This window comes from Falco punctatus (assembly GCF_963210335.1).
Source record: "Falco punctatus genome assembly, contig: scaffold_30, whole genome shotgun sequence".
Taxonomy (NCBI): Eukaryota; Metazoa; Chordata; class Aves; order Falconiformes; family Falconidae; genus Falco; species Falco punctatus.
Genome location: NW_027660235.1, coordinates 832,937 through 858,202, shown reverse-complemented (window position 1 = coordinate 858,202; position 25,266 = coordinate 832,937). Strand labels below are relative to the sequence as shown.

General features: G+C 52.1%; 1 protein-coding gene across 1 annotated transcript; it reads left to right on the top strand.

The window, feature by feature from the left end:
• Nucleotides 1-2,368: 2,368 nt before the first annotated feature.
• LOC308057488 (olfactory receptor 14C36-like) lies at nt 2,369-3,367 on the top strand. Its single transcript, XM_080411585.1, has one exon. It carries the CDS (start codon nt 2,384-2,386, stop codon nt 3,269-3,271), a length of 888 nt encoding a protein of 295 aa, XP_080267711.1. The 5' UTR covers nt 2,369-2,383; the 3' UTR covers nt 3,272-3,367.
• The last annotated feature ends 21,899 nt before the right edge of the window (nt 3,368-25,266 follow it).

Here is a 25,266-nt window from a genome sequence, read left to right as displayed (position 1 = left end):
GGGTCTGCAGCAGCTGGGCCCCCCCCAGCCTGTGGGACCGTGTGGGAGCCTTTTGCTGTGGAGGAGGCCAGTGTGCTGCAGAGCAGGGCTTCCCTGCTGCAGCGTGGGAGGGCCAGGGCATGTGGGCTGCCTTGTGCCAGGGCCGGCTGCAGGGCTGTGAAGGTGGCTGTGCAGGCAGGGGTGCCCAGGGCTGTCCTTGCCAGCAGGGTCCCTGCAGCCGCGGGGGCTGTGTGCTGGGGCAGGGGCTCTGCCGCCTGCCAGGGGCAGCTCTCAGCCTGCTGCGGGGCTCCCCACAGCTCTGGGGGCGTATGGACTGAGCCCCGAGAGGGAAGGATCTCTCTGCTGTTGAGAGTGTGCTGCATGGCTGAGCGCTGCTTACAAGGATAGGTTACCCTCAGAATATGTCTGCATGAGACTTTTCGTATTGAAGGTCAGCGCAGGGATTGCTATGATAAATCCAGGGCTCTCCTCAATCTGTGTTTTCAGCTTTCTGTTGTTGGGGGCAGGAGAGGGAAGGCAGAAATGTTAATGGAGATCTCGAGTTTGAAGATGTCCCTGAGACTGCCAGCTGTAACTCTGAGTGATGAGGAGGTCTGCCAGGAGCCTCCTGAAGTGCCCTCAGCCACTCCTCCGCCTATGAACAGCAGCAGCAGCACCTTTGCTGGAGCCATCAGGGTCGTTCTGAGCTGCCCTTTTCCCCCTGCGGACAGGACCCTGCGCCCAGCCAGTGCCCTGCAGAGAGGCACGTTTGTGCGGGGCCAGTGCACAGAGGCAGAGATGTGGTCTGTGAGCACTGACAGGGAAAGACCTGGCACAGGGAGATACCTCCCACAAGGAAAATCTCCTGACATCCAGGATATTGCAAGGACTGGTAGGAAACTTCAGACAGAATTGTTGTTGAAAGCAGAATCAGAAAGCTCTCTCTGACCATGTGCAGTGCAGACCCCTTTCTCTGAGGCATCCCCCTGGCTGCTCTCCCCCCAGCAAAGCCTCTGCCCTCAGGGCTGGGGGTCCCGAGGTGTGAGCCACCCCCCCTGCAGCCAGAGCTCCAGCAGAGCCGCGGTGCAGCTCTGCAGCCACGTGCCCCGGTCCTTCTGCAGAGCACAGGGGCTGAGAGCAGCTGCCCGGCAATGTTGGTGTGTGGGAGGTGGCGAGCAGAGCTGGGCAAGGGCAACGCTGCCCTCAGTGCCTGGCACGCTCGCCCTGAACACTCTTACCTAGACCATCAGTGCAATTTTACTTCTTTCTCTGCCTTTTGGGGTTAGTTTTATTCTCTTGCTCTTGCTGCCAGGCTCTCTGGGGATGGGTGTTTCAGCTGCAGAGTCACACTCTGACCTTGTGGGTCCTCTCCTGCAGGTGTGTCCATGGGAACAAGTGTCCCAGCTTTCCTCTCACCTGTGGGCCTGTGGGCAATGCTCTGTGTGGGGCTGGTTCTCCCTGAACCTGATGCTCTTGTTAGGGCACTTGGCTACCTCCTTGAAGTTCCCTTCCGAGCAGTGAGTTGCCCTCCAGAATGGAAACCTGTCCCCTCGCACCCATTAGTGATCTGAAAGCCCCACGTAGAGGCGTAGAGTTTCTGTGATGGAGAAAACGCTGTTGGGGTGGGTGAAATGAGCTGTGTATCCTTTGCTGTGGGTGGGATGCTGAGTTCTGATGAAAGCCTACAACCTTTACTGGTCTGTGGTGGGTCAGTCTGTTCTCAGCAGTGCCTTGTGGTATTTCAGGGCAACATGGGAGTGTGGCCACCATTCATCTCAGGAAGGTGCAAGCCCACAGAAACCGGGAACCAGATGGACAGACCACCTCCCCTCACTGTTCACTCACCCACAGGCAATCCTCTTGCCTCACAGACCTCACTCTGTTCCACCTGAGGGCAGCAAAAATGCTCTGCTTTTCTGACATCCGAGAATACGCAACAGGAGAGATGGGGGGAGCTGTGAAAAAAACTAAATCTCTCTTAAAATGCCTTCACCTTTCCCGTTCCTTAGCACTGGCGCTGCAGACGCTGACCAGCCCTTCTGCGTTGGCACTGGTTTCACAGGACAAAGTTAAACACCAGTACTGGTCCCTGCCCCCACCCACTGCTGCAGAGTGGGGCTGGCTGGTCAAGAGCCCGTGGGCAGATGCCCTGCTCTTCATCACCCACACGGCCAGCACCAAGCAGGGCTGCAGCCACACAGCTGCAGGAAGGTCTCCGAGAAAAGAGAGGGATGTCTGTGTGTGACGGGGGGGTGGTCTGTGGGAAATGGCTCTGATTTTGCTTGCAGAAGTCTCCCCTAAATTATCACTGTCTTTTTCTCCTGTGACAGGATCATATGCCCAGAGGCAGCATATACCCAACAGCAGCTCCATCACACAGTTCCTCCTCCTGGCATTTGCAGACATGCGGGAGCTGCAGCTCTTGCACTTCTGGCTCTCCCTGGGCATCTACCTGGCTGCCCTCATGGCCAACGGCCTCATCATCACCACTGTAGTGTGTGACCACCACCTGCACACCCCCATGTACTTCTTCCTCCTCAACCTCTCCCTCATCGACCTGGGCTCCATCTCCACTATTGTCCCCAAAGCCATGGCCAACTCCCTCTGGGACACCAGGGACATCTCCTACTCAGGATGTGCTGCACAGCTCTTCCTGATTGTCTTTTTCCTTTCAGCAGAGTATTTTCTCCTCACCGTCATGGCCTATGACCACTTTGTGGCCATCTGCCAGCCCCTGCACTACGGGACCCTGCTGGGCAGCAGAGCTTGTGTCCACGTGGCAGCAGCTGCCTGGGCCAGTGGGCTTCTCTATGCTGCGCTGCACACGGCCAATACACTGTCACTGCCGCTCTGCCAAGGCAATGCCCTGGGACAGTTCTTCTGTGAAATCCCACAGATCCTCAAGCTCTCCTGCTCACACACCTACCTCAGGGAAGTGGGGCTTCTTGTGGCTGGTGCCTCTTTATTCTTTGGCTGTTTTGTTTTCATTGTGCTGTCCTACGTGCAGATCTTCAGGACTGTGCTGAGGATCCCCTCTGAGCAGGGACGGCACAAAGCCTTTTCCACGTGCCTCCCTCACCTGGCCGTGGTCTCCCTCTTTCTCAGCACTGGCACATTTGCCCACCTGAAGCCCCCCTCCATCTCCTCCCCATCCCTGGACCTGGTGGTGTCAGTCCTGTACTTGGTGGTGCCTCCAGCACTGAACCCCCTCATCTACAGCATGAGGAACCAGGAGCTCAAGGGTGCAATGTGCAAACTGATAGCTGGATGTTCTTCTGAAGGAATAAAATGATGAATAGCGTTTATAATGTAATTCATCACAGACCCAGATTGTCTTCTGAATTTGTTGTAGTTGCTCATGGTATTTCAATTCTGATAAAGGTGTCGTCCCCATTCTATAATTCCTCTGATTTTCTTTTCTGAAAGTGCCCTGCTCTCTCTTCATCTAACAAAACCAAAGGGCCATTAAACCACTATGTTTTTCCTGGGATTCTTTCTTCCAAGGCCTTTCTGGAGCTGCAGGGACAGTTCCTGTATGCACAGATGGAGGGGAAAAGGTTCCTGGCATGGCAGAAGTACCAGGGAACACCAGCACATGGCTCTCCAGTGCTGTCCACCTTCCAGTTCCACACTCTCCTTCTGACCCCTTGCCTTGGTGTAAGGCCTGAGTACTCTGGCAGCTTGGTCACCGCCGTGCTGCGTGGCAGTCCTGTGAGCGCAGGCAGGGGCAGGCAACGGGCACTCTGTGACGGTGCTGGCCTCCATCAAATGTTCTGGATTTGTGGAGACCATCTGAATGCAGCACTGCAACGTGCTTCCTTGAACCGAGGTCCCCGTGCCCATTGCTCATGACGAGGGCCATCTCCGCGAGGTGCCGAGCAGGGCGCGACACCCCCGGGCTGAGGTGCTGCCAGCCTCTGGCAGGGGCAGCAGGAGGCCAGGCAGTCACTGTGCCCACTGCGGTGCTCTGCCTCCGCACGTGCCAGGGATGGGCCCGTGCCTCTGAGCACCCCTGTGTGCGTGAGGCTGGGGTTCAACCACGCCAGCAGTGCATGAGGCCAGCTGAGGTGGGGACACCTCCCAGGGCACCGCCGTTCCTGTGTGTGACTGCAGGAACAAAGGCCACTGTCCCAGGGAGATTCATCTCACCCGCCGTGGGCAGGCTCATTGCAAGTGCCTCTGTCTGATCACGGCACCCTTTCTGGATGGTGCCCTCAAATGTGTCCGAGCAATCAGGGAGGTTCTGGGGTCCTGGCAAAAGGCAGACATCCAGCCTTTGTTCAGGAAAAGCAAGAAGGACAATTGGGAGAAATACAGGCTGGTCATCCTCATCGTAGTGTCTGGGGAAATGCTTGTCACGTCGCTCCTGCCTGAGAACATGGCAGCACAGCATGGCAGACATCGGTACATGTGTGGCACGGGCAGGGTGAGAGAGAGGTGGGGAAGCCAGATGGGTGCCTGCAGCCTGCCGGGGAAAAGCAGCAGCCGTGGGACAGCGTAGGACAGCGTGAGATGGAAGGCAAAGGGCACGGGCAAAGGGCTGGAAGTCACCAAGAGAACCCAAGGGTTGTCCCCTTGCGTACGGCCATTGTCTCTGCCGTACAGAGTGCAGTTTATGGCACCTTCAGTGCCCTTGGCCATCTCTTCCACTCCTGTGGATCTCTTTATCACTGCCTTCCCCAATTCAGCAGCCCCTCGCCAAGGAATAAACCACCCAGCAGAAGAGTGAAACCCAGTGGGTCTCTCTGTAAGGGGTGGTTGATTCTGCGTGTATCTCCGCAAGTAAGTTGTTCACCACCGACTGTTGTCCAGTGTCTCAGTCAGTCATGTCAGGAAAAATCCCTCCCCGTGTACATCTACCCAACCATCTTGGTGGTAACGCTTTTTGTGCTGCACTGGCACATATCCAGCAACACCCAGTGCCCAGTGGAACGTTCCAGTACCTACTGCTAGTTAGTTCTGACAGCTTCATGAATTGCATTGAGCAATCACAATGTGGGTAGGGCCCCACAAAGAGCAGAGTTCCATTTTGGTGTGTCTTGGCTTCATTTTAGTAACACACTTCACACTGAGTGTGGATTCAGTATTGCCCAGGTCTGGAGGTCAGTCTCGTTCCAATGAGTGTATTTTGGTCTTAGCCACAAGTTATGCCCACTAGTCCCAAATGGGATGGGGATACCAGCTACAGGCATTCCTGCATGAGGACATTCAGGGAAAGGGGTACCTACCCAACAATCACTCTTCCTAACAACATTCATCGATCCTTCCACCATTTTCAAATGAGTATTCCATGTCCATGACTCCTCCTGGTCCCACCCAAGCTGAGGATTTAGCATACCACATCACAGGCCAAATTCTATACATCTGTAAAACATGTTTCAACATATATCTACAAAGGAGAGGCAAGTAGCAGACTCCAGCTTCCCTGTAGACAGCCCAGTCTTATCTGGGGTCGCATTTCAGTCATCCACTTATATGCTGTCTGGCAATAATGCAAGATCCTGAACCTAGAACTTCATGATTCTGGAGGTAGTTTCAAGCATAAAGGTTTTTTGTTGCTTGACAGTCCATTCTGGTGATGTGGCTGCTTAAACCCTGCTATGGCACGTCCATGGAGTGACTCCTTCAGGCCTGACAGCAGTGTAGGTGCTGAGAAAAATCTGGAAAGGTCCTTTCACTTCTCTTCAACGGTTCATCCAACCACGTTCTAAGATACACGCAATCTCTGGGTTGGTAGTGATGTACAGACACGTCCAGGGACAGATCTGCGCTCACAGTGACGCACCTCTGGAAAGAGGACAGGACCTTTCCTAGAGACTGAACATACTCTTTTAAGCCATGTTTCCCTTCTATTATTTTGGGATTCAGTCCATTTCTGTCACCTGGCAAGGTTTGCCATGTATCCTTTCCAAAGGAATAACTCTCTCCTTCCGTTTACGCTGGATCCTGTATCTGTAGCAATGGTGAGGGAAAAGCATCTGACTGCTCTCTCTGAGGTTCTTGGGAGATTTGACTCATCTGCCCTTTCAGTCTTTGCTTCATTCTTTCTACTTTCCTGCTTGATTGAGGTCTCCATGGAGTGTGAAGATCCCATTTTGCCCCTCCTAGTTTAGCTAAAAAGTGAAGGGCTTCTACTAACAATTGTGAACCTGCGAGCGGTGGGGAATAACATGCAGCCGACTCAATATGAGTGATAAAGCATGATTCCATTCATTAATCCAAATAGCTCTTATTTATACAGTGTATCTAATTATGCATACTCAGCGGTCTATGATTGGCTACAATCACTACCTGCTCATTTACATGGTCCTCCTACTTGCGGTTAGCTAGCTTACGTAACTTCTTTATCTTTACTGCACATACCTCCTCAGAGTTGTTTGTGAAGCCTGTTAAGGCCGCGGTGTCCCTGCAACACCGCAGCCATCAGCACAGCTGGCAACCTCAGCTGAGGCCCAGTCTTGATAGCACACTGGTTAGATGCGGCTCTGCTCGTACAAATGCTCTAATGATCTGTGACCCTTCTCATCCAGCCATTCTCCGACACCTACCCGAAGAAAGTCCTATGGGTACCCGAATCTCAGTATTATCTCTGAACTTACACTTATGATACTTCTTATATGTGCAGCAACGGAAAGCTTCCAGCCAGCCTGAAAAAGCATCTGCCATTGCTAAAAGATACTGATACCCATTTTGCTGCAGTAACTTGGGAAAAGTCTATTTTCCAGTAATCCCCTGGGCTTTGTCAGCACTGGGAAAGATCATTGGGGTAGGTGAGGGCTATTCTTCAGTTACAACTCATGCTTCTTCACTCTGCTTTTTTTTTCGCAGTCATGGTACATTTAGAACTTGCCCTTTCAAGGCTTCTAACATCCTCTCAATTCCTCAGGGAGTTTCTTGGTGCTTCCTTTTAGCCAATTCACACATAATTCCCTCTGTAAATGTTAGTTGATGCGAAGGAGTCACCCATCATCCGTGATTTGGGTTGCCTTCAGTATATTAGCCAACTGATTGTTTTCTGGTGGATCCTGTGGCTCTTAGGTTCTAATTTCTGCCGTTTCTCTGGCAGGACTAGCAATATTTCACTTTCAGCTGCTTCTTTCCTTGCTTCATCTGCCACTTGCTGTCCTAGATGCACCGAGCTATCTCCAAGGTGCTGCACTTTACGATGCATAATTGCCAGCACCCTGGGTCATCTGGTCACCTGAAATGATTGTTGGGTCTTTGCCTCATAGTTTGGCTGGGGATCCTTGAGAGGTTCAGAGTCCTCTTTCTTTCTTTCTTTCCAACAGCCCCATCGGCATGGTCTATTCCAAAGGCAAATTTCAAATATGTCCATTCATTAAAAAAAGCCTTGTCTGTTGATAATAATGCCAGTGCCCTTAGTAAGGCTGTGAGTGCTGCCTCTTGGGCCCACGTGTCAGATGAGAGGGCTTTGCCTTCTCTTCTCTCTCTGATAGTTACCACCACATATCCTGCTCTTTGGGTCCCATTTCGCACAAAACTACTACCACCTACAAATAAGTCCCAGTCTGCATTTTCTGTTGGCGTGCCTTTTAATTCCACTCGGCTAGAATATATCTCTGCCATTGTCTTTAAACAATCATGAGTTACTTCTTCTTTGCCACTGAGATCATGTCATTTTTACCCAGGTGTCAGTTCCTGGGCCTCTTGCACCGGTAATACTGTAGCTGCCACCGTGCGCGGACAGGTTGGCCGTCCTTTACTGACACTGTCCAGCTGTTTGGAAAAGCTCCCCACGGCTCTGCTCCATGGTTCCAGTCTCTGGGCCTACACTCCTAAGGCAACGTGTCACCTTTCATGCACAAGAGTTCCAATGGGTTTTCTAGGTTTGGGAGGCCTAGAGCTGGAGCACTCATTCCAGTCCGTTTCCATTCCGTAAATGCATCTCTGCACTCCTGAGTCCAGACAAGGGGGTTTCCGTTTCCTCCGACAGTTTCATATAAAAGCTTGGCAATGAGTCCCAAATTCATTATCCGTAAGTGACACCACCCGGCCATTCCCAGGGATGCTCTGAGCTCTTGTTTTCATTTGGCTTCTGGGATTTGACAAATGGCCCTTTTCCTCCAGCTCCAAGACTCTGCAGGCCCAGGCAAATTGTAAATCCCCGATTGGTTGCTTCTTCTGGGGTGGTCTCTGCCTTTTCCCAGGGTACTTTGTACCCTGCTAGCCCCCAAAGTTTAGGAGGTCCTTGATATAGAATCTTCTTTACTACTGGTTGCTAGCAGTATGTCACCTACCTATTGCAGCAAGGCGACATTTTCATACCTCTTTTGCCAGCTTTCCAACTCACTGGCTAATTGATTTCCAAAGACTGTAGGACTATTTTTAACTCCTTGCAGTCATACAGCCCTGCACAGCTGGGTTTCTCGACCAGTTTCAGGGCTTTCCCATTTGAAACCAACCGATTGGTGACTGGCAGCAGCCAGCGCAAGGCAGAAGAACGCATCTTCACATCTCATACAGTAAACCATTCCTCATTCTCCTTCAGGGTGGTCAGGAGGGCATACGGGTGTGCTACTGCCTCATGGACATCTTGCACAGCTGGATTTATAGCTCTTGAATCTTGCACCAGTTTATATTCTTCTGAATTTGGGTTCCTGGCTGGTAATACTGGAGTGTTATGTTCTGATTGGCATTCTCTTAGTAACCCAAAATCTGTGATCTCTTCAATTAATGACTCCAACCCTTTCCTGACTTGTAGTTTAACTGGGTACAGCTTTTGACTTGCTGGTCTGGCATTTGGCTTCCACTGGATGATTACTGGTTCCCCTGCTTGGGGTTGCCCTGGTGTTCCAGAAGCCCGTACAAGAGGTGTTGCAGCATTTGTAACTGCTTCTGGTATCTAATGTAGCTCGGCTTCCTTCTGCAACATAAAAATGTGGGCATCCAAATCTTTATTGTCAGGAATATGGTTCCGTTGAGGAAGCCCAGGTGGCACCTCAGGTAGCTTTGGTTTCTGTCAACCAGCAACTGAATCCCAGCCCTGCAGTGCGTCACGGTCTGACCCAAGTTCATCCAGCTGGTCCATGAACAGGAAGCCCATCACAGTGGGGGTCCCAATCACCTGGCTACTCCCACACTCCACTGGCACTTATTCCAACAATCCTTTGCTCAGCCCCGTGAAGATACCATCAAAGAACCAGTGCATGGTCCTCACAGTGTTCCTGGATCACAGCATACCCAAACTGAAGCACATTTTCAGCAGCACCATGTCCTCCTGGAGGTCAGCCTCCCCTCCCCCACAGGCCTTCAGGGGCCTCAGCAGCACTGCAGCTAGCCAAGCCTTCTTCTGCCAGGGCTGCAGAGCCCAGCACTGCTTTTCTGGCCTTGCAGAGGGCAGGGCTTCCTCTGCCGGTGCGCTTAGATTGCCACCACCACCCACTCCAGCGGGTCTCTGGTCTCCAGCACAGCACGGGCACACGCTAGCTCGGGGGCGCTTGGTACCAGCTTTGCCCGAGAGAAGCCTGAGCGTGGCCCCAGTGCTACGGCTGAGGTGCTGCAGCCCAAAAGCGCACCGATGGCTTGGGCCTGGGGCACAGGCAGGAGGAGCTGGACTTCCACCTGCTGTCATCGTGCTGGATATGGATGGAGTAAATCATGCTATTGATGAACTAAATCCTGAGGGGTGGCGGGACAGGTCACAGTGGTGCGGCAGGGGAAGGTGTGGGCTTTTCACGAGGGACAGGCCAGGAAGCTGAGGAGGGGATGCCCTCCGTGTGCAGGCACTTGTTGCACGTGCGGATCTCCTCTACGGGGTGTGCAGCAGGTTGGGTGAGCCCTTGCAGGAGAGTCTCAGCGAGAGGCCGGTTAGTGTGCCATCCTGGTGGGAGACACAGCGCCCGCACTCAGGGTACGGCAGTGGAGAAAGGCTTATCTAAGCAAGCCAAGGAAGTCTGCAAGTCCATGATCCCAGCTCTTATTGGGGACTTCATGACCCTGACACTTTCTGGAAGGGGAGCACAGCAGGATACACACCGTCCAGCTGGTGTCGGGGGTCTCTTGAGACAAATTCTTTGCACAGGTGTCAGGCCAACAAAGGTGATGCTCACCTGAATCTGGTCCTTGCCAAACAGGCAGTGCTGCTGAGGGAGTGAAAACCAGTGTCAGCCCTGGCTGTAGTGCTCATGAAATAGTGGGAGAAGACTTTAGCCTCTTCAGGGGACTTGTAGTGTTAGTCCCATGGGCAGCAGCACTCAAGGACAGCAGAGCTGTGTACGGCTGGTCATTCAGGAAAGCATTTCCCAAGCAGAACTGTCCATACCGAGAAGCAGGAAATCAAGCAGACATGCCAAGAGAGATCCTTGGCTAAAGAAGGAATTCCTCAAGAATCTCCAGAGAGAAAAGGAAGCATCCTGGAGGTGGATGCAAGGGCTCAAAGAGGAATTTAGAAATAGGGATGTCTTCAGGGAAGCCAAAGCCTGCTTAGTATGGGGTCTTGCAAGACGTTCAAGGGCATCAAGAGGATCTGTCGCTACTTGCAGAACAGTTTAAGAACTAAACAAAGCCCCTGTGTGGCCACTGCTGGGCTTAGTAAGAGCAGGTCTAGATAAAACTGAACATCCTCCAGGTCCTCTTTGCTTTAGTCTTCCCCAGCATCGTGTCCCAAAGCTTTGTGCCTGAAGGCAGGGCTCTGGAGGGAACCAGCCAAGTGTGGATGGGGATCAAGTCAGGAGTCATTTGGCCACATTCAATGCTTCCCACTCCAGGGAGGTGGAGGGGGGGCATCCCAGGGAGCAGTGTGAGCAGGCCGATGTCCCAGTGAAGCCATTCTCCATCACCACTGGAAGGTCCTAGAGACTGGAGGAACTTCCTCTTGACTGGAAGCACAAAGTCTTTTCCACGTGCCTCCCTCACCTGGCCTTGGTCTCCCTCTTTGTTAGCACTGCCACTTTTGCCTACCTGAAACCCCCCTCCATGTCCACCCCATTCCTGGACCTGGTGGTGTCAGTTTTGTACTTGGTGGTGCCTCCAGCAGTGAACCCCCTCATCTACAGTATGAGGAACCAGGAGCTCAAGGGTGCAATGTGCAAACTGATAGCTGGATCTTTTTCTGAAGGAATAAATTTATGAATACCATTTATAATGTAATTCATCACAGACCCAGACTGTCTTTTCAATTTGTTGTAGTTGCTTGTGCTATTTAATTTCTGATAAATTTGTCATCCCTATACTAATTCCTTCTGTGATTTTCTTTTCTGAAGGTGCCCTGCTCTCTCTTTGTCTAAGAAATCCAAAAGGGCCACTAAGCAACTTTATTTATCCTTGGATTCTTCCTTGCAAGGCCTTTCTGCAGCTGCAGGGACAGTTCCTGTATGCACAGATGGAGGGGAAAAGGTTCCTGGCATGGCAGCACTACCAGGGAACACCACCCCTTGGCTCTCCAGTGCTGTCCTCCTTCCACTTCCACACTCTCCTTCTGACCCCCTGCCTTGGTGTAAGGCCTGAGTGCTCTGGCAGCTTGGTCACTGCCGTGCTGCGTGGCAGTCCTGTGAGCGCAGGCAGGGGCAGGCAACGGGCACTCTGTGACGGTGCTGGCCTCCATCAAATGTTCTGGATTTGTGGAGACCATCTGAATGCAGCACTGCAACGTGCTTCCTTGAACCGAGGTCCCCGTGCCCATTGCTCATGACGAGGGCCATCTCCGCGAGGTGCCGAGCAGGGCGCGACACCCCCGGGCTGAGGTGCTGCCAGCCTCTGGCAGGGGCAGCAGGAGGCCAGGCAGTCACTGTGCCCGCTGCAGTGCTCTGCCTCCGCACGTGCCAGGGACGGGCTCGTGCCTCTGAGCACCCCTGTGTGCGTGAGGCTGGGGTTCAACCACGCCAGCAGTGCATGAGGCCAGCTGAGGTGGGGACACCTCCCAGGGCACCGCCGTTCCTGTGTGTGACTGCAGGAACAAAGGCCACTGTCCCAGGGAGATTCATCTCACCCGCCGTGGGCAGGCTCATTGCAAGTGCCTCTGTCTGATCACGGCACCCTTTCTGGATGGTGCCCTCAAATGTGTCCAAGCAATCAGGGAGGTTCTGGGGTCCTGGCAAAAGGCAGACATCCAGCCTTTGTTCAGGAAAAGCAAGAAGGACAATTGGGAGAAATACAGGCTGGTCATCCTCACCGTAGTGTCTGGGGAAATGACGGTGGAAATACTCCTGCAGCCAGTTCCAGGTAGTTGTGGGACATCAAAGGGATTGCTGCACCCATACGTATTGAGGCAAGAAGGGAATGGTTTGTGCCTGCACCTTTGCAAGGGGTTTGACTTTTTCTCCTGCAGTTTCTGTATAGGCAGATGGGTGATATTTGGAGTGAAGAAATGGAGGACACTGTGGGTGGGACGTTGGCTGGTGGCTTGTGGCTATGTCTCGAGCTAGCTCAACGGCGTCAGGGAGCGAAACCCCACCTTGGGAGAGAGACACAGTTATGCTTGTTGGAAGGAAGCCATGGGAGCAAGAGGAGAGCTTTGAAGATAGGGAGTGGTCTGCAGAGCTTGTGGCCTTGTAGATCAAGGGAGTTGCTGAGCTGCTGTGTCTGTAATAAAAAAAGAGCCCAGAGTGGAAAATTGCTGAGCACAGTTACAGGCTGACACGTCAGCCCCCTGCAAAGGTATAAAAGGCTTGCTTGATTGTCAATAAAGTGTCTTTGAGGTGTCTTTGAGTGTCTTCATGCCTTCAATCCGCTCCCAGACGCGGTGCATCATACGCCACAGGGGCTCAAGACCAAATGTCACCAGTGGTCAAGTCCTCCTGGTGGCCACTGACTAGTGACATCTTCCATTGCAAGCAGTTGGGCCAAGTGTGTTGAATGTCTTGATTGTCTCCCAGTACAAGCTGACAAAGTGGCTTTTCAGACCCTTCTGTGGATGATGCCAAAGTGGGCAGAGCCCTTGAGAGATGCCATCCAGCTCACCCTGCCCTGAGCAGGACAGCTGGACAAGGGCCTTTACAGGGGCCTCTCCCAACCTGAGATATTCTAGGACTCATTGACTCACTTCCCTGGAGAGCTCAGTTGGGATGGGATAGCAGGGGGAAGAAGGGAAAACAGAGGCACAGAAGCAGAGACAAAACATGGTCCAGTAGAAACAGAGCAGTTCCCCTGAGGACTGTTCTTCCACCCAAACGGTGGGTAGGAAATCCATGAGATAAATTGGCTGAGAGAAGCTTCCCTTTATCTGCTGGGTGCTGGGCCACGGGGAGGGTGATGGCTGAGGACGGTATCTCGCGGTCAGTTGTGTCTCAGGGACTCACATTCCAGCAGGAAGCCAATGGCTGTGACGGGGGCAGTGAGGCCAGTTCTGCCTGCGGAGGGGACAGCCCAACAGCAGCAATGTGCCTGGGAAAGGGGCGGTGAGGTCACCTCTGCCTGAAACAGCGCGTAGGGCAGCCCCTGACTCATGACTGGGACATGTGCTGTTAAGCTCCATCTGCCAGTGTCTCGGGCAGGCCAGCAGAAGGCCCCTGGGTGGCACATGGGCTGTGAGATCCCCCCTGCCTAAGGACCTGGGCTCACTCCACCGAGGGGCTTCTTTCTTGCTTGTCACGTCGCTGCTGCCTGAGAACATGGCAGCACAGCAGCAGGCACACCGCTTGCTCGTGCCTATGCGAGAAGCTGAAAGGCTCGCAGCCTTGGAAGAGCGCGGTGAGGCCGTGGCTTGGTCAGGGGAAAGGCCACAAGGAGGGTGACGGGTCGGGATGCCCGCCTGAAGGGTGGTTTCCCCGGTGGTGGAGCTTTCCTTGGAGGTAGGGAAGAGCAGGAGGGAGAAGCACTGCCAGCCAGTGCAGCTGGGAAAGTGGAGACTGGAGGTCAAGAGGAGGAAATGTCACTCCAGGGCTTGTGCTGTGGTGGGAGACGTCGTCCAGAAGGAGTGTGAGATCAGTCCATGTGTGTGTGTTTGCAGGAACAGCGTGTGAGGGTGGGCAGACATCGGTGCATGTGTGGCAAGGGCAGGGTGAGAGCAAGGTGGGGAAGCCAGATGGGTGCCTGCAGCCTGCCGGGGAAAAGCAGCAGCCGTGGGACAGCGTAGGACAGCGTGAGATGGAAGGCAAAGGGCACGGGCAAGGCTGGAAGTCACCAAGAGAACCCAAGGGTTGTCCCCTTGCATACGGCCATTGTCTCTGCTGTACAGAGTGCAGTTTATGGCACCTGCAGTGCCCTTGGCCATCTCTTCCACTCCTGTGGATCTCTTTATCACTGCCTTCCCCAATTCAGCAGCCCCTCACCAAGAAATAAACCACGCAGCAGAAGAGTGAAACCCAGTGGGTCTCTCTGTAAGGGGTGGTTGATTCTGCGTGTATCTCCGCAAGTAAGTTGTTCACCACCGACTGTTGTCCAGTGTCTCAGTCAGTCATATCAGAAAAAATCCCTCCCCGTGTACATCTACCCAACCATCCTGGTGGTAACGCTTTTTGTGCTACACTGGCACATATCCAGCAACACCCAGTGCCCAGTGGAACGTTCCAGTACCTACTGCTAGTTAGTTCTGACAGCTTCATGAAATGCATTGAGCAATCACAATGTGGGTAGGGCCCCACAAAGACCAGAGCTCCGTTTTGGTGTGTCTTGGCTTCATTTTAGTAACACACTTCACACTGAGTGTGGATTCAGTATTGCCCAGGTCTGGAGGTCAGTCTCGTTCCAATGAGTGTATTTTGGTCTTAGCCACAAGTTATGCCCACTAGTCCCAAATGGGATGGGGATACCAGCTACAGGCATTCCTGCATGAGGACATTCAGGGAAAGGGGTACCTACCCAACAATCACTCCTCCTAACAACATTCATCGATCCTTCCACCATTTTCAAATGAGTATTCCATGTCCATGACTCCTCCTGGTCCCACCCAAGCTGAGGATTTAGCATACCACATCACAGGCCAAATTCTATACATCTGTAAAACATGTTTCAACATATATCTACAAAGGAGAGGCAAGTAGCAGACTCCAGCTTCCCTGTAGACAGCCCAGTCTTATCCGGGGTCGCATTTCAGTCATCCACTTATATGCTGTCTGGCAATAATGCAAGATCCTGAACCTAGAACTTCATGATTCTGGAGGTAGTTTCAAGCATAAAGGGTTTTTTGTTGCTTGACAGTCCATTCTGGTGATGTGGCTGCTTAAACCCTGCTATGGCACGTCCATGGAGTGACTCCTTCAGGCCTGACAGCAGCGTAGGTGCTGAGCAAAGTCTGGAAAGGTCCTTTCACTTCTCCTCAACGGTTCATCCAACCACGTTCTAAGATACACGCAATCTCCGGGTTGGTAGTGATGTACAGGCACGTCCAGGGACAGATCTGCGCTCACAGTGACGTACCTCTGGAGAGAGGACAGGACCTTTCCTAGAGACTGAACATACTCTTTTAAGCCATGTTTCCCTTCTATTATTTTGGGATTCACTCCCATTTCTGTCACCTGGCAAGGTTTACCATGTATCCCTTCCAAATTCTCTCCTTCCGTTTACGCTGGATCCTGTATCTGTAGCAATGGTGAGGGAAAAGCATCTGACTGCTCTCTCAGGTTCTTGGCAGATTTTACTCATCTGCCCTTTCAGGCTTAGCTTCATTCTTTCTACTTTCCCGCTTGATTGAGGTCTCCATGGAGTATGGAGATCCCATTTTACCCCTCCTAGTTTAGCTGAAAGGTGAAGGGCTCCTACTACCAAGTGTGGACCACAACACACAAAGAAAGTCCTATGGGTACCCCAAATCTCAGTATTATCTCTGAACTTACACTTATGATACTTCTTATTGGTGTGGCAAGGGAAAGCTTCCAGCCAGCCTGAAAAAGCATCTGCCATTACTAAAAGATACTGATACCCTATTTCTGCAGTAACTTGGAAAAAGTCTATTTGCCAGTAATCCCCTGGGCTTTGTCAGGCCTGGGAAAGGTCTTTGGGGGTACGTGAAGATACTTCTTCAGGCATAACTCATGCTTCTTCACTCTGCTTTTTGTTTTCCCAGGCATGGTACATTTAGAAGTTGCCCTTTCAAGAATTCTAACATCCTCTCAATTCCCCTGTTGCCTTCGCAGGCGCGCGGTGACCTGGTTCAGGAACGGCACGGCGGCCAACCCCAGGCCGCTCGGTCCATCAGCTCGCAGACACCAATGTGGTGGATGGCAAAATGGTGTTTATTGATAAGTGGCGCGGCATTATAGAGCTTGGGTTTACAACGTCCCTTCCGTCTGCTTACGTCATAAGCTAAACGCTATTGGCTATCCAGAAAGGGGCTCTATATTTCCGTACAGCGCGACATCTTCTGACCGCCAAGCCCTAACTACCTACCTTTCCCCCCTCCCTATGGATAATTGAATCAGCTAAAATATAACAATCAAAATCTTAATTTAATTTATATTCTATGGTTTGTAAAAATATTAAAAGAATATTGTATCAACTTGACTAAAAACATAAGGCACAGTGGTCAGGTGGAAGGTAAGGGGTAATTGATAATACCAAGGTATGAATTAGGGTAAGCTAGAGGTAGCTAAGCGTAATACCAAGTGGGACTTAAAAGTTAAAGCAGTTGATGGCATTCTACCAGCATAACGTCGACTTTCTCTAGGTGGCTCTTGATAAATGGCACGAGCTTATTCAGTATACAGGGTCCGAAGATCAGCGCCATGATGATCACTGCAATCGGCCCTGCCAAGGTAGATATGACGGTGCTTAACCACAGTGAACGGGCAAACAACGATTCAAGCCACACTTGTTGGGTTTCCCTGTCTCTCTTTCTTTTTTCTAGCCTTTCTCTAAGTTTGGCCATTGTATCTCTGACAACCCCAGTGTGATCTGCGTACACACAACATTCTTCTCCTGATGCCGCACATAACCCGCCTTGTTGTAAAAACATGAGATCCAATCCTCTACGATTTTGTAAAACTACTTCGGACAACGACCTCAGTGACTTTTCCAAAGCGCTGATCGATGGTTCAATGTGAGCCAGATCCTCATCCACTGCAATTCTGAGGGACTGGAACTTCTGGTTCTGTTCGACTAACGAGGCTATACCTGTTCCTGCCCCTGCGGCCCCTACGGCTAGCAAGGTAGCTGTAGTCAGAGCGGTGATGGGTTCTCGCTTTTGGATATGATGCGAAGCTGGAAGGGTTTGATGAGTATAAACGTATTCCTCAGGATGGTATACGATTCTCAGAATAATCCTTACCTGTATACAAAATTCATGGTTTCCTTTGAGCAGTTTAAGAGATACACATGGGGTAATTCCTGATTTTGAACATATCCATTTGGTGTTTTTGACAGGAACTAGCCAATCAGCTTTCGATAGCTCTTCTGATGTGGACTCGTTCAAACACAGAGGCCTTTTTTCAAGGGGTATTTCGCCGACACATCTACCCCGCCCTGATACATGTTGCATCGTGACTCCTGGGTTGTCCTCGGAGCTCCACACACAATGTATGGGGTTGGGCCCCCTAACGAGTTCCGGTTCATAGGGTATACCTACTGCCTCATAAAGAGGGGGCCTTATGTCATAACAAAGCCAACAGTTTGTTGTCATGGCGGGATTAGTAGAGTTCAGTATCTGATACGTTACATTCATCAGCCTCCATAGAGGAGGCAGGTCAAATTCTAAGGTATTCGGAGCTTTGGTGTTGTCGGGGGTCGCATCTTTAATATTGTTTTCAGTCTTATATATAGGTGTCTGTGGGTTAAGAACCGGGTTAGGGCCAATTGCTTGGGGTGCTTGTAGCACAATCCTGATAATTTGTATCACTACCCCCGGGTCTGTATTGTCGGAGTGCATAAATACTGACCACATTCTCCCCACTGCCCAGCCCATGTCAGCTGGGTTTTGAATTCTCACATTTAAATGTGTACAGGTACTTTTTTTGATCGACGATTGAAGATAATAGTCACTAGGCCCAAATTTTGGAGGGTCACACCTATCTGGCCCCCACATTACGCGCAGAAATTCGTCCTCTCTTTCTGGTTTCCATCTATCACTTGTTACAATGGCCTCACATCCCCAATATCCACAAAAATAATATCCTGGATAGTTACAAGAGCTTTTTCCTGAGTTTGAACTGGGGCACCAATACGTCCCCCATGGCACTTTAGATCTATATTTTCCCAGTCCGGGAAATAAATCATTGACTGTAAACGTAAAAGTCGGGGTACCCGCTGTTATATTCTCCTTTATCACTCGACTGCTTATGGGGTCCCGTAGGACCCACTTGAATGGCTGATGGTGATTATAATCTGATTCTGTCTTTCCTGCAATGACAAGTCCTAGAATCAAGTTCATACAAAGGCATCACATTCCCCCTTTTTGGAGGCTATTTGGTCGTTATCCGAATCTGGGTGGTGCAGGATTCCCAAGTTTAGTCAGGACACTTGTCGACTTGTCATTTTCTCTCGTCGGTGGGATGTACGGGACACGGGGGTGTCCGATGATCTGGTCCTGCAAACAAAAACTCACAGTTTTCATTAGTTTTATTCTGAAGGTCTGGCTTGATAGACTTAAGTGGACACCACTTAATTCTGTTGTCTTTTCTGACCGCAGCATACCCTCGCCCTGTCAGAACTAATTTCCACCCTTGTTCCCATTCTCCTAGCTCATTTCTGATCATGACCGACGGGCCTTCTTCTAGCACTCGAGTGGCCCAGTGCTTCTGGGCAGGGCTATTCACCTCGTCTCCCCTGGGGAACTGGTTTAGTGCTAATAGGGCAGTCCGTAGTAAGCGTGCCTGGTCCCCTGAGGGAATGACGTTGGTAAAACCTTCTGGTTTTGCTAATACCTCTAATTTAGATTTCAGAGTTTGATTTGCCTGTTCGACTATGGCTTGTCCTGTGCTGTTACATGGGATGCCGTGTATCAGAGTAATACCCCATTTCAGAGCGAATGCCTGGACTGCTTTAGACACAAAATTCGGACCATTGTCCGTTTTGATCTGATTAGGGACACCAACCCACGCCATGGTTGTCAACCAATGTTGGATGGTTGCTTTAGCGTCGGTCTTAAGGTGTTGTGTAGCTACAATCACCCCGCTATATGTGTCTACAGTTACTGCTAGCCATGCTCGAGGTTTTAGTAATTGACAGAGCATAAAATCCGTCTGCCACACCTCAGAGGCTTTAAGACCTCTGGGGTTGATTCCACTAGACCACAATGGTGCTTTTTGACAGTGGGGACATGTAGCTACTATATGTTTCGCGTCAGTGGCCAAAATCCCATATCTTTTTGCTATCACTTTAGCTCCGATGTGGAGGGACTCATGTCATTGGCGGGCATCTCTTAGTGTCCACAAGCCTTTTGCAGCGGCATCTGCTTTGTCGTTGCTGATTTGGAAGAACCCTTTGATTGGGTTATGGCTGTTGATGTGGATAACCGATATAGTGCCCTTTCGGGAAAAAAGCGCTTCTTCTAGCATCAGAGCTATTGCAGATGTTGACATGCCGGGCCCCGACATGGCTAAGCAAAGCTTGGCCACGAACATTGAATCAGTTACTATGTTGAGATGTATGTCAGGTACAGTCCACACGCCAGCACTACAGCTGTCGCTTCCAGCTGTTGGACGGAGATTGCACGATCGGTAATTTTGACACAGTGCCATTCTCCTCCCGATTGCCATACTGCTGCCGCGGTTGAGGTCGCTGAGGATGCGTCTGTGAAGACCGCTGGTCCCTGTTGGGGCCGGTCCATGATCTTCTGTGGGAGGTCGACGTCGACAATAGCTAGCATTTGAGTCCAGGGGGGCTTTGTGGCATACCGGACTTCCCCCCCAAATCCAGCGAGGGCTATAGCTAGATATTCTGACATTGCCACTGATTGTTTTGGGAGCTGTTTGCACAAGGGCAGGTATATTCTGGCAGGTTTGGTTCCCAGATGTCTTAGGGCGAGTTTTCTGCCTTTCGTGATGAGGTTACCGAGGCACTCAACTCCTGGAGAGAAGGCACGTGACGTTTTTCCCAGGACTATCCATTGTATTGGCTGAGCTTTTTCAGGGGGGCCTTGGGCCAGCGCTCCTACTCCCCCCCCTTCCGTGAAGTGCACATACAGATCAAGTGGTATAGTCGGGTTCTACCTGGCGAGCGTGTTTGATGACACCTGTTGTTCGATAAAGTCAAGAGAGCTTATTGCTTCTGTCGTCAGAGTTTTTTGTTCCCATGGGTGTTTCCCTTTAAAAAGATCGTACAGGAGGGCCATGATTTTGGGAGGGATCAGGACAACATTGCGGAGCCATTGTAAAGACCCCACTAACTGTTGCATATCATGGAGTGTCTTAATGGTCCGACGGATTTTCATTTGGGGGGGGTTGTTATATAAGAACGTGTGATCCCCATTCCCAAAAAAACTTACACAGGGTCCTCTTTTAATTTTTGCACTTGCAATTTCGAACCCGTTTGTCTTTAGGATTTCTGAGACCGTTGTCACTAGCTGGTCTACCTGATTTCGTGACAGTGCAGCAATCAAAATATCATCCATATATTGAATGATAGTCAAAGCCGCGTCGCTGCACCAAACCAGTGCCAGTGCCCGATCAACTGTGATTTGGCAGATAGTGGGTGAGTTGATCATTCCTTGGGGCAGCACTTTCCACTGGAAGCGCAAGTTGGGGCTTTGACTGTTCGGAATACAACGGAAAAAGCAAACCGCTCCTTGTCCTCCTCATGCAGAGGTATCGAGAAAAAGCAGTCTTTAATATCAAGGACAGCACAAGGTTGTCCTTCCGGTATCATGGAGTTCATGGGCAACAATGTTTGAACAGGACCCATTGGCTGGATTTTTTTGTTTACTTCACGCAGGTCATGGAGGAGACGAAATCCCTCGCCAGTTCGTTTGGGTATTACAAAAACGGGGGTGTTCCATGGGCTAGTGGAAGGCTCTATAAGATCTCGTAGTTCACAGGTCAGCTAACTCAAGAAGGGCATCCATTCGAGGCTTTGACAGGGGCCAGTGCTCGACCCAGACTGGGTCGGATGATTTCCATGTCAGTCTGATCGGTGGGAGTGGGTGTACGGCAGTGGCCCTTACTGTAAATTTGTCACCCTGGCTTTTAATAAGGCTAGGGCATCCCTCCCCAACAGGGGTGGGATTCCTGACATGACATATAGGAAGAGGGTAATGGTCTTCTCCGGTCCTTTTTCTGTGTGAAACGTGATTGCTACCAGTTGAGCACTCTTCCGAGCTCGGGTTAGTCCCCCGACTCCACCTACCATGGGGGCGTCTTCCGATTTCCAACGTGGGGGCCAGTTCGTTTCAGGGATAACTGTAACATCTGCTCCGGTGTCAATTAAAAAGGAGATGATAATGGTGGTGTCATTCGAGGTATTATGGAGGGAACAGATCCCCCACACCACTGGCGGGTTATCACACCTTACTGCCAGGGCCACCCAGGGGTCTCGCCCCCAAGCGGTGGTCCCTGCTGTCCCTGGGATGGAGGCCAGGTTTGTGGGATCGTCGGCTGGGCCATAAAGTTGGTTGCTTCCCTCGGGGACAACGGGTTCGGGAGCGACTCCCCCTGTCTGGGGTTGGCGTAATAGGGCCGCCTGACATCCCAAGTGGGAGAGGGCTGTATGCGGCCCGAGGGCCCCCTCCCTTTCCCGTTTCCCTGCTTTTTAAGCCTGCATTCCTTCGCGAAGTGCCCTCTCTTTCCGCAGGCCCAACACGGTCCTTTAGATCGGTTTTGTGGGAGGAGCGCCATCGGCGAGTCTCCCGATTGGGGGCAATTGGTCATCACATGGCCTGGTTGGCCACATTTGAAGCATGTCATCACGCTAGCCAGTGCACAAACAGCCACTTGGATTGGGGCCAGGTGTTCCTCGCTCACCACATGTTTAATCATGTCTGCAAGGCTTGACCCAGGTGGCAGTGATTGCAGGATTTCTTTGGTTTTTAGATTACACTGTTGCCGCAAACAGTCTGCGATGACTGGGCCTTTCGCCTCCGAGGGCAGGGCCGAGGAATCGACTGCTGCTTGGAGGCGATCTACAAACTGTGTAAAACTCTCACTTTCTTTTTGTTTTATTGTGGACCGTGGTGATGGCTTGGCAATAACTCTAGAGGTCGTGCGAATGGCTTCTCTAGCTGCACAAGTAGTTGCCATAACTTCATGGGCCCACAGGCCCTGGGCTTGTGCTTGGGGGGTAATCATTGTTGGGTCTGTACCCATCAACCGCTGTAGGCTGGAGCCGTGTAGCGGATGATCCACCCCGGTTACTGGGGCTAACTGCCTCGCACAGTTCTCCTCCCATTCTTGTTTAAACACAATCATCCCTGCCCCATCAAAAATCAACCTACAAGTCTGTTTTATATCGAACGGGAGCAAATCATCCCCCCCAAAAACCCCATCTATGAGGGTGGAGACCATGGCCGAATTGAGTCCTTTGTCCGCGATTGCTTTAATAATCGCTTGTATATCCTTAGGGCTTAAGGGGGAATGGACCCTCTGTCCCCCGTCCGTCACTCGGACCGGGAATGCTAGTGCGTCCGATGGGGCCCAATCGGCACATGCAATTTGTATTTTTCTCCAATCTGTGAGAGGAATTTCTGTCCCCTTATGTCTTTCTTTCCCCGTGAGTGGTGATGTTTTGGTCTTTGTATTTGCCAGCCAAGTCTGCCATGCAGAGTCTGAGCCGGAGTCAGAGCCCGACTGACTGCTCACTTCCGGGTGCTGGTGGTATGTGGTCGGGCTTCGGCCCCTCCCTTGCCTTGCGTAATCGGGCGGTTCTTTCCCTTTCTGCCCGCCCCGCCTTCCGCTTGGGGAGGCGCCTGCCTTATAAGGGCAGGTTTGGGGAGGGTCGTTCTGATTGGCTTTCTGCCCCTCGCTGGTGCTCTTTTCCCTTTTTTGGTCGTGCCAATCACTCTTTTCCTTCCCATTCCCCTCCCCCTCCCCTCGGTGTGCACCTGTTAACTCTAGCGCTCCCTCCCTGCTCCCGCCGGGGGCGGTCTGGCCCCGCCCTTCCCCTTGCTGCTCGGCGCCATCTTGGGGCGCACAGGGCGGTGGTTCAGTCCGTGTAGTTTCGGCCTTGGCTTTTGCCTCAGCGCCCCTGGCCTCTGCAGCCAGCTTGCCCCAAAAGGAGTCTGCTGAGGGTCCTGTGGGCGAGTTGGAGACGGAAGAGTCTGCTGGACGCTGAGTGGGCGCGTCACTGTTCTGTCGGCTTTGAGGGTCGGTGGAACCCCCCTCAACCGGGGGGCGCGAGGCTTGTGTAGTCGCCCCATTTGCCACCCGCGGGGTGGTTAAAAGACAATCCCTTACAGCTTTACAGGTCTCCTGCTCGCGTCTAGCTTTTTGGAGAGCCTGGACGACTGTCCCCCACGCTTTCAGATTTTTCCCATTACCAGTAGACATCGTTTCGTCACATAAAGCATGGGAGCACTTGTCCCACACATCTGGGTGGAGTATATCCACCGGCTGGTCAATGACCCCGAGCTCTAAAAGTCTCGCAACTGCAAGAGTAAAATCTTTGGGCTTACAAGCAATACCCCACTGCTTATGCAGCTGTAATACGACCTTCACAAGAGCTTCCATCCTCTTGGTTGGTCCAGGAGCATCCTCCCCGCCGGGCTGGTCCTGCCGCTCCGGCCGCCGTTTACCCGATTCCAGGTGAATGTTCCCGGGTTTCGGCACCACTTGTTGCCTTCGCAGGCGCGCAGTGACCTGGTTCAGGAACGGCACTGCAGCCAATCCCTGGCCTTACGGTCTATCAGCTCACAGACACCAATGTGGTGGATGGCAAATGGCGTTTATTGCTGAGCGGCGTGGCACTATATAGCCTAGGTTTACAGTGTCACTTCCGTCTGCTTACATCATAAATCAAAAGCTGTTGGCTACCTGGAGGGGGGCCCTGTGTGTCCGTACAGCGCGAGATCTTCCGGCCGCCAGGCCCTACCTAGCAACACACGTGTCTGCCAATACCAGGAGGAGGAACTGGGTGATGGAGCTGCTGTTGGACATCTGCTGCCTCCAAACATAGGGTCCTCTTCATGAAGCAAATATAGTGACAAGTCAGGCAAGACTTCTGTGAGCCAAGTGAAAGCTGTTTCTTCTAGACCCTCCCCTGCTGCCCCCATGTCCCCCCCTCTGCCGTTCCTAGGAGAGCTCCCTTCCGAGCCGTGGCTGGAGCTGTGCTGAGTGCTGGCCGAGTGTGCTGTGAGGAGCAGGGGCTGTGCCCGCTGGCTGCCCAGCAGTGAGCCCTGCTCTGCAGCAGGGGCTTCATGGGAACCCTGGGGGCAGGGGCCAGTCCTGGCCTTGCCCTGGCTCAGCCCAAACTGCTCCCCGTGCAGAAGGGCCTGTCAGCCCTGTGGCTCAGCACCACACTGCTATCCAAGGACACCCAGGGCTCACTGTGTGCCCTGGAAGCAGCACAGACCTTGGGTGGACACCCAAAACAGATAGTCAAGGGTCCTGATCATGGAAAGCTCGAGACAGAGCGTCAGCTCCTCCCCCAGCCTCACAGATTGCATTGCCCACAGCATCATCAGTTAGGGGAAAGCTAGGACACCTCCATGCTGAGGACATGTCTGCACAGGAGGACCCACAAGGTCTGCGCCTGAGCCTGCACCTGAAACTCCTATTGCCAGAGAGCCTGTCTGCAATGCCACTAGCATCTGAGCAAGGCCAGGAGAGAGACAAAGGGACACTCGGGAACTCCTTCCCCTTGCCCAACCCGGCACACCACCTCCCACACAGCAGCAGTGCAGGACAGTCACCCTCAGGCTCTGCTCAGCGAGAAATGGCACCGTGGCAGCAGGAGAGATGCACTTCATCCTTTCTGCTGCTCTGCTGGACCAGGAGGTGTTGAAACACATGAAACCAACGGTCTAAAGGCTGTGCTGGGTGGGAGAGGAGAGCAGAGGTGTGTTGCTCAGGGAAGGCACCTGCACGGCAGACCATGGCCAGGAGGTGCCCCTATCTGCCCTGCATCAGGGTTCCCCTCAGCATCTCCCCCCTCCCTGCCCAGGGCTCTGCTGCCTGCAGCTGTCCCTGCCAGCAGCTCTTTCTCTGGCCCCAGGGCCCTTCCCTGCCAGCGCTCACAGAGCCCAGCTCAGCCCTGTGGATAACTGGCTAGCTGAAAAAAGGTCTCATAGACATAGTCCAGCTGGCTGGACAAAAATGCACATCGCTCTCAGCTTAAATGAAGTAAAGCAAAATACACTGTCTTTGGCTGTTTTTGTTACACAATAACAGGAAGATTTTGGTGGGAAAAGAATGTTGCAGGTGGGAACAGAAAACGACAGAAGAGAAACTAGGGGCGGGCTTGGTATTTAGGCAACTAACCAATAATGAGCTTAACTTTTGTAATATGTATGAGCTAATTATAACAAGATAT

What these genes read in the sequence shown, in the direction of transcription:
- LOC308057488 (XM_080411585.1), top strand. Translation starts at nt 2,384, where the DNA reads ATGCGGGAGCTGCAGCTCTTGCACTTCTGGCTCTCCCTGGGCATCTAC.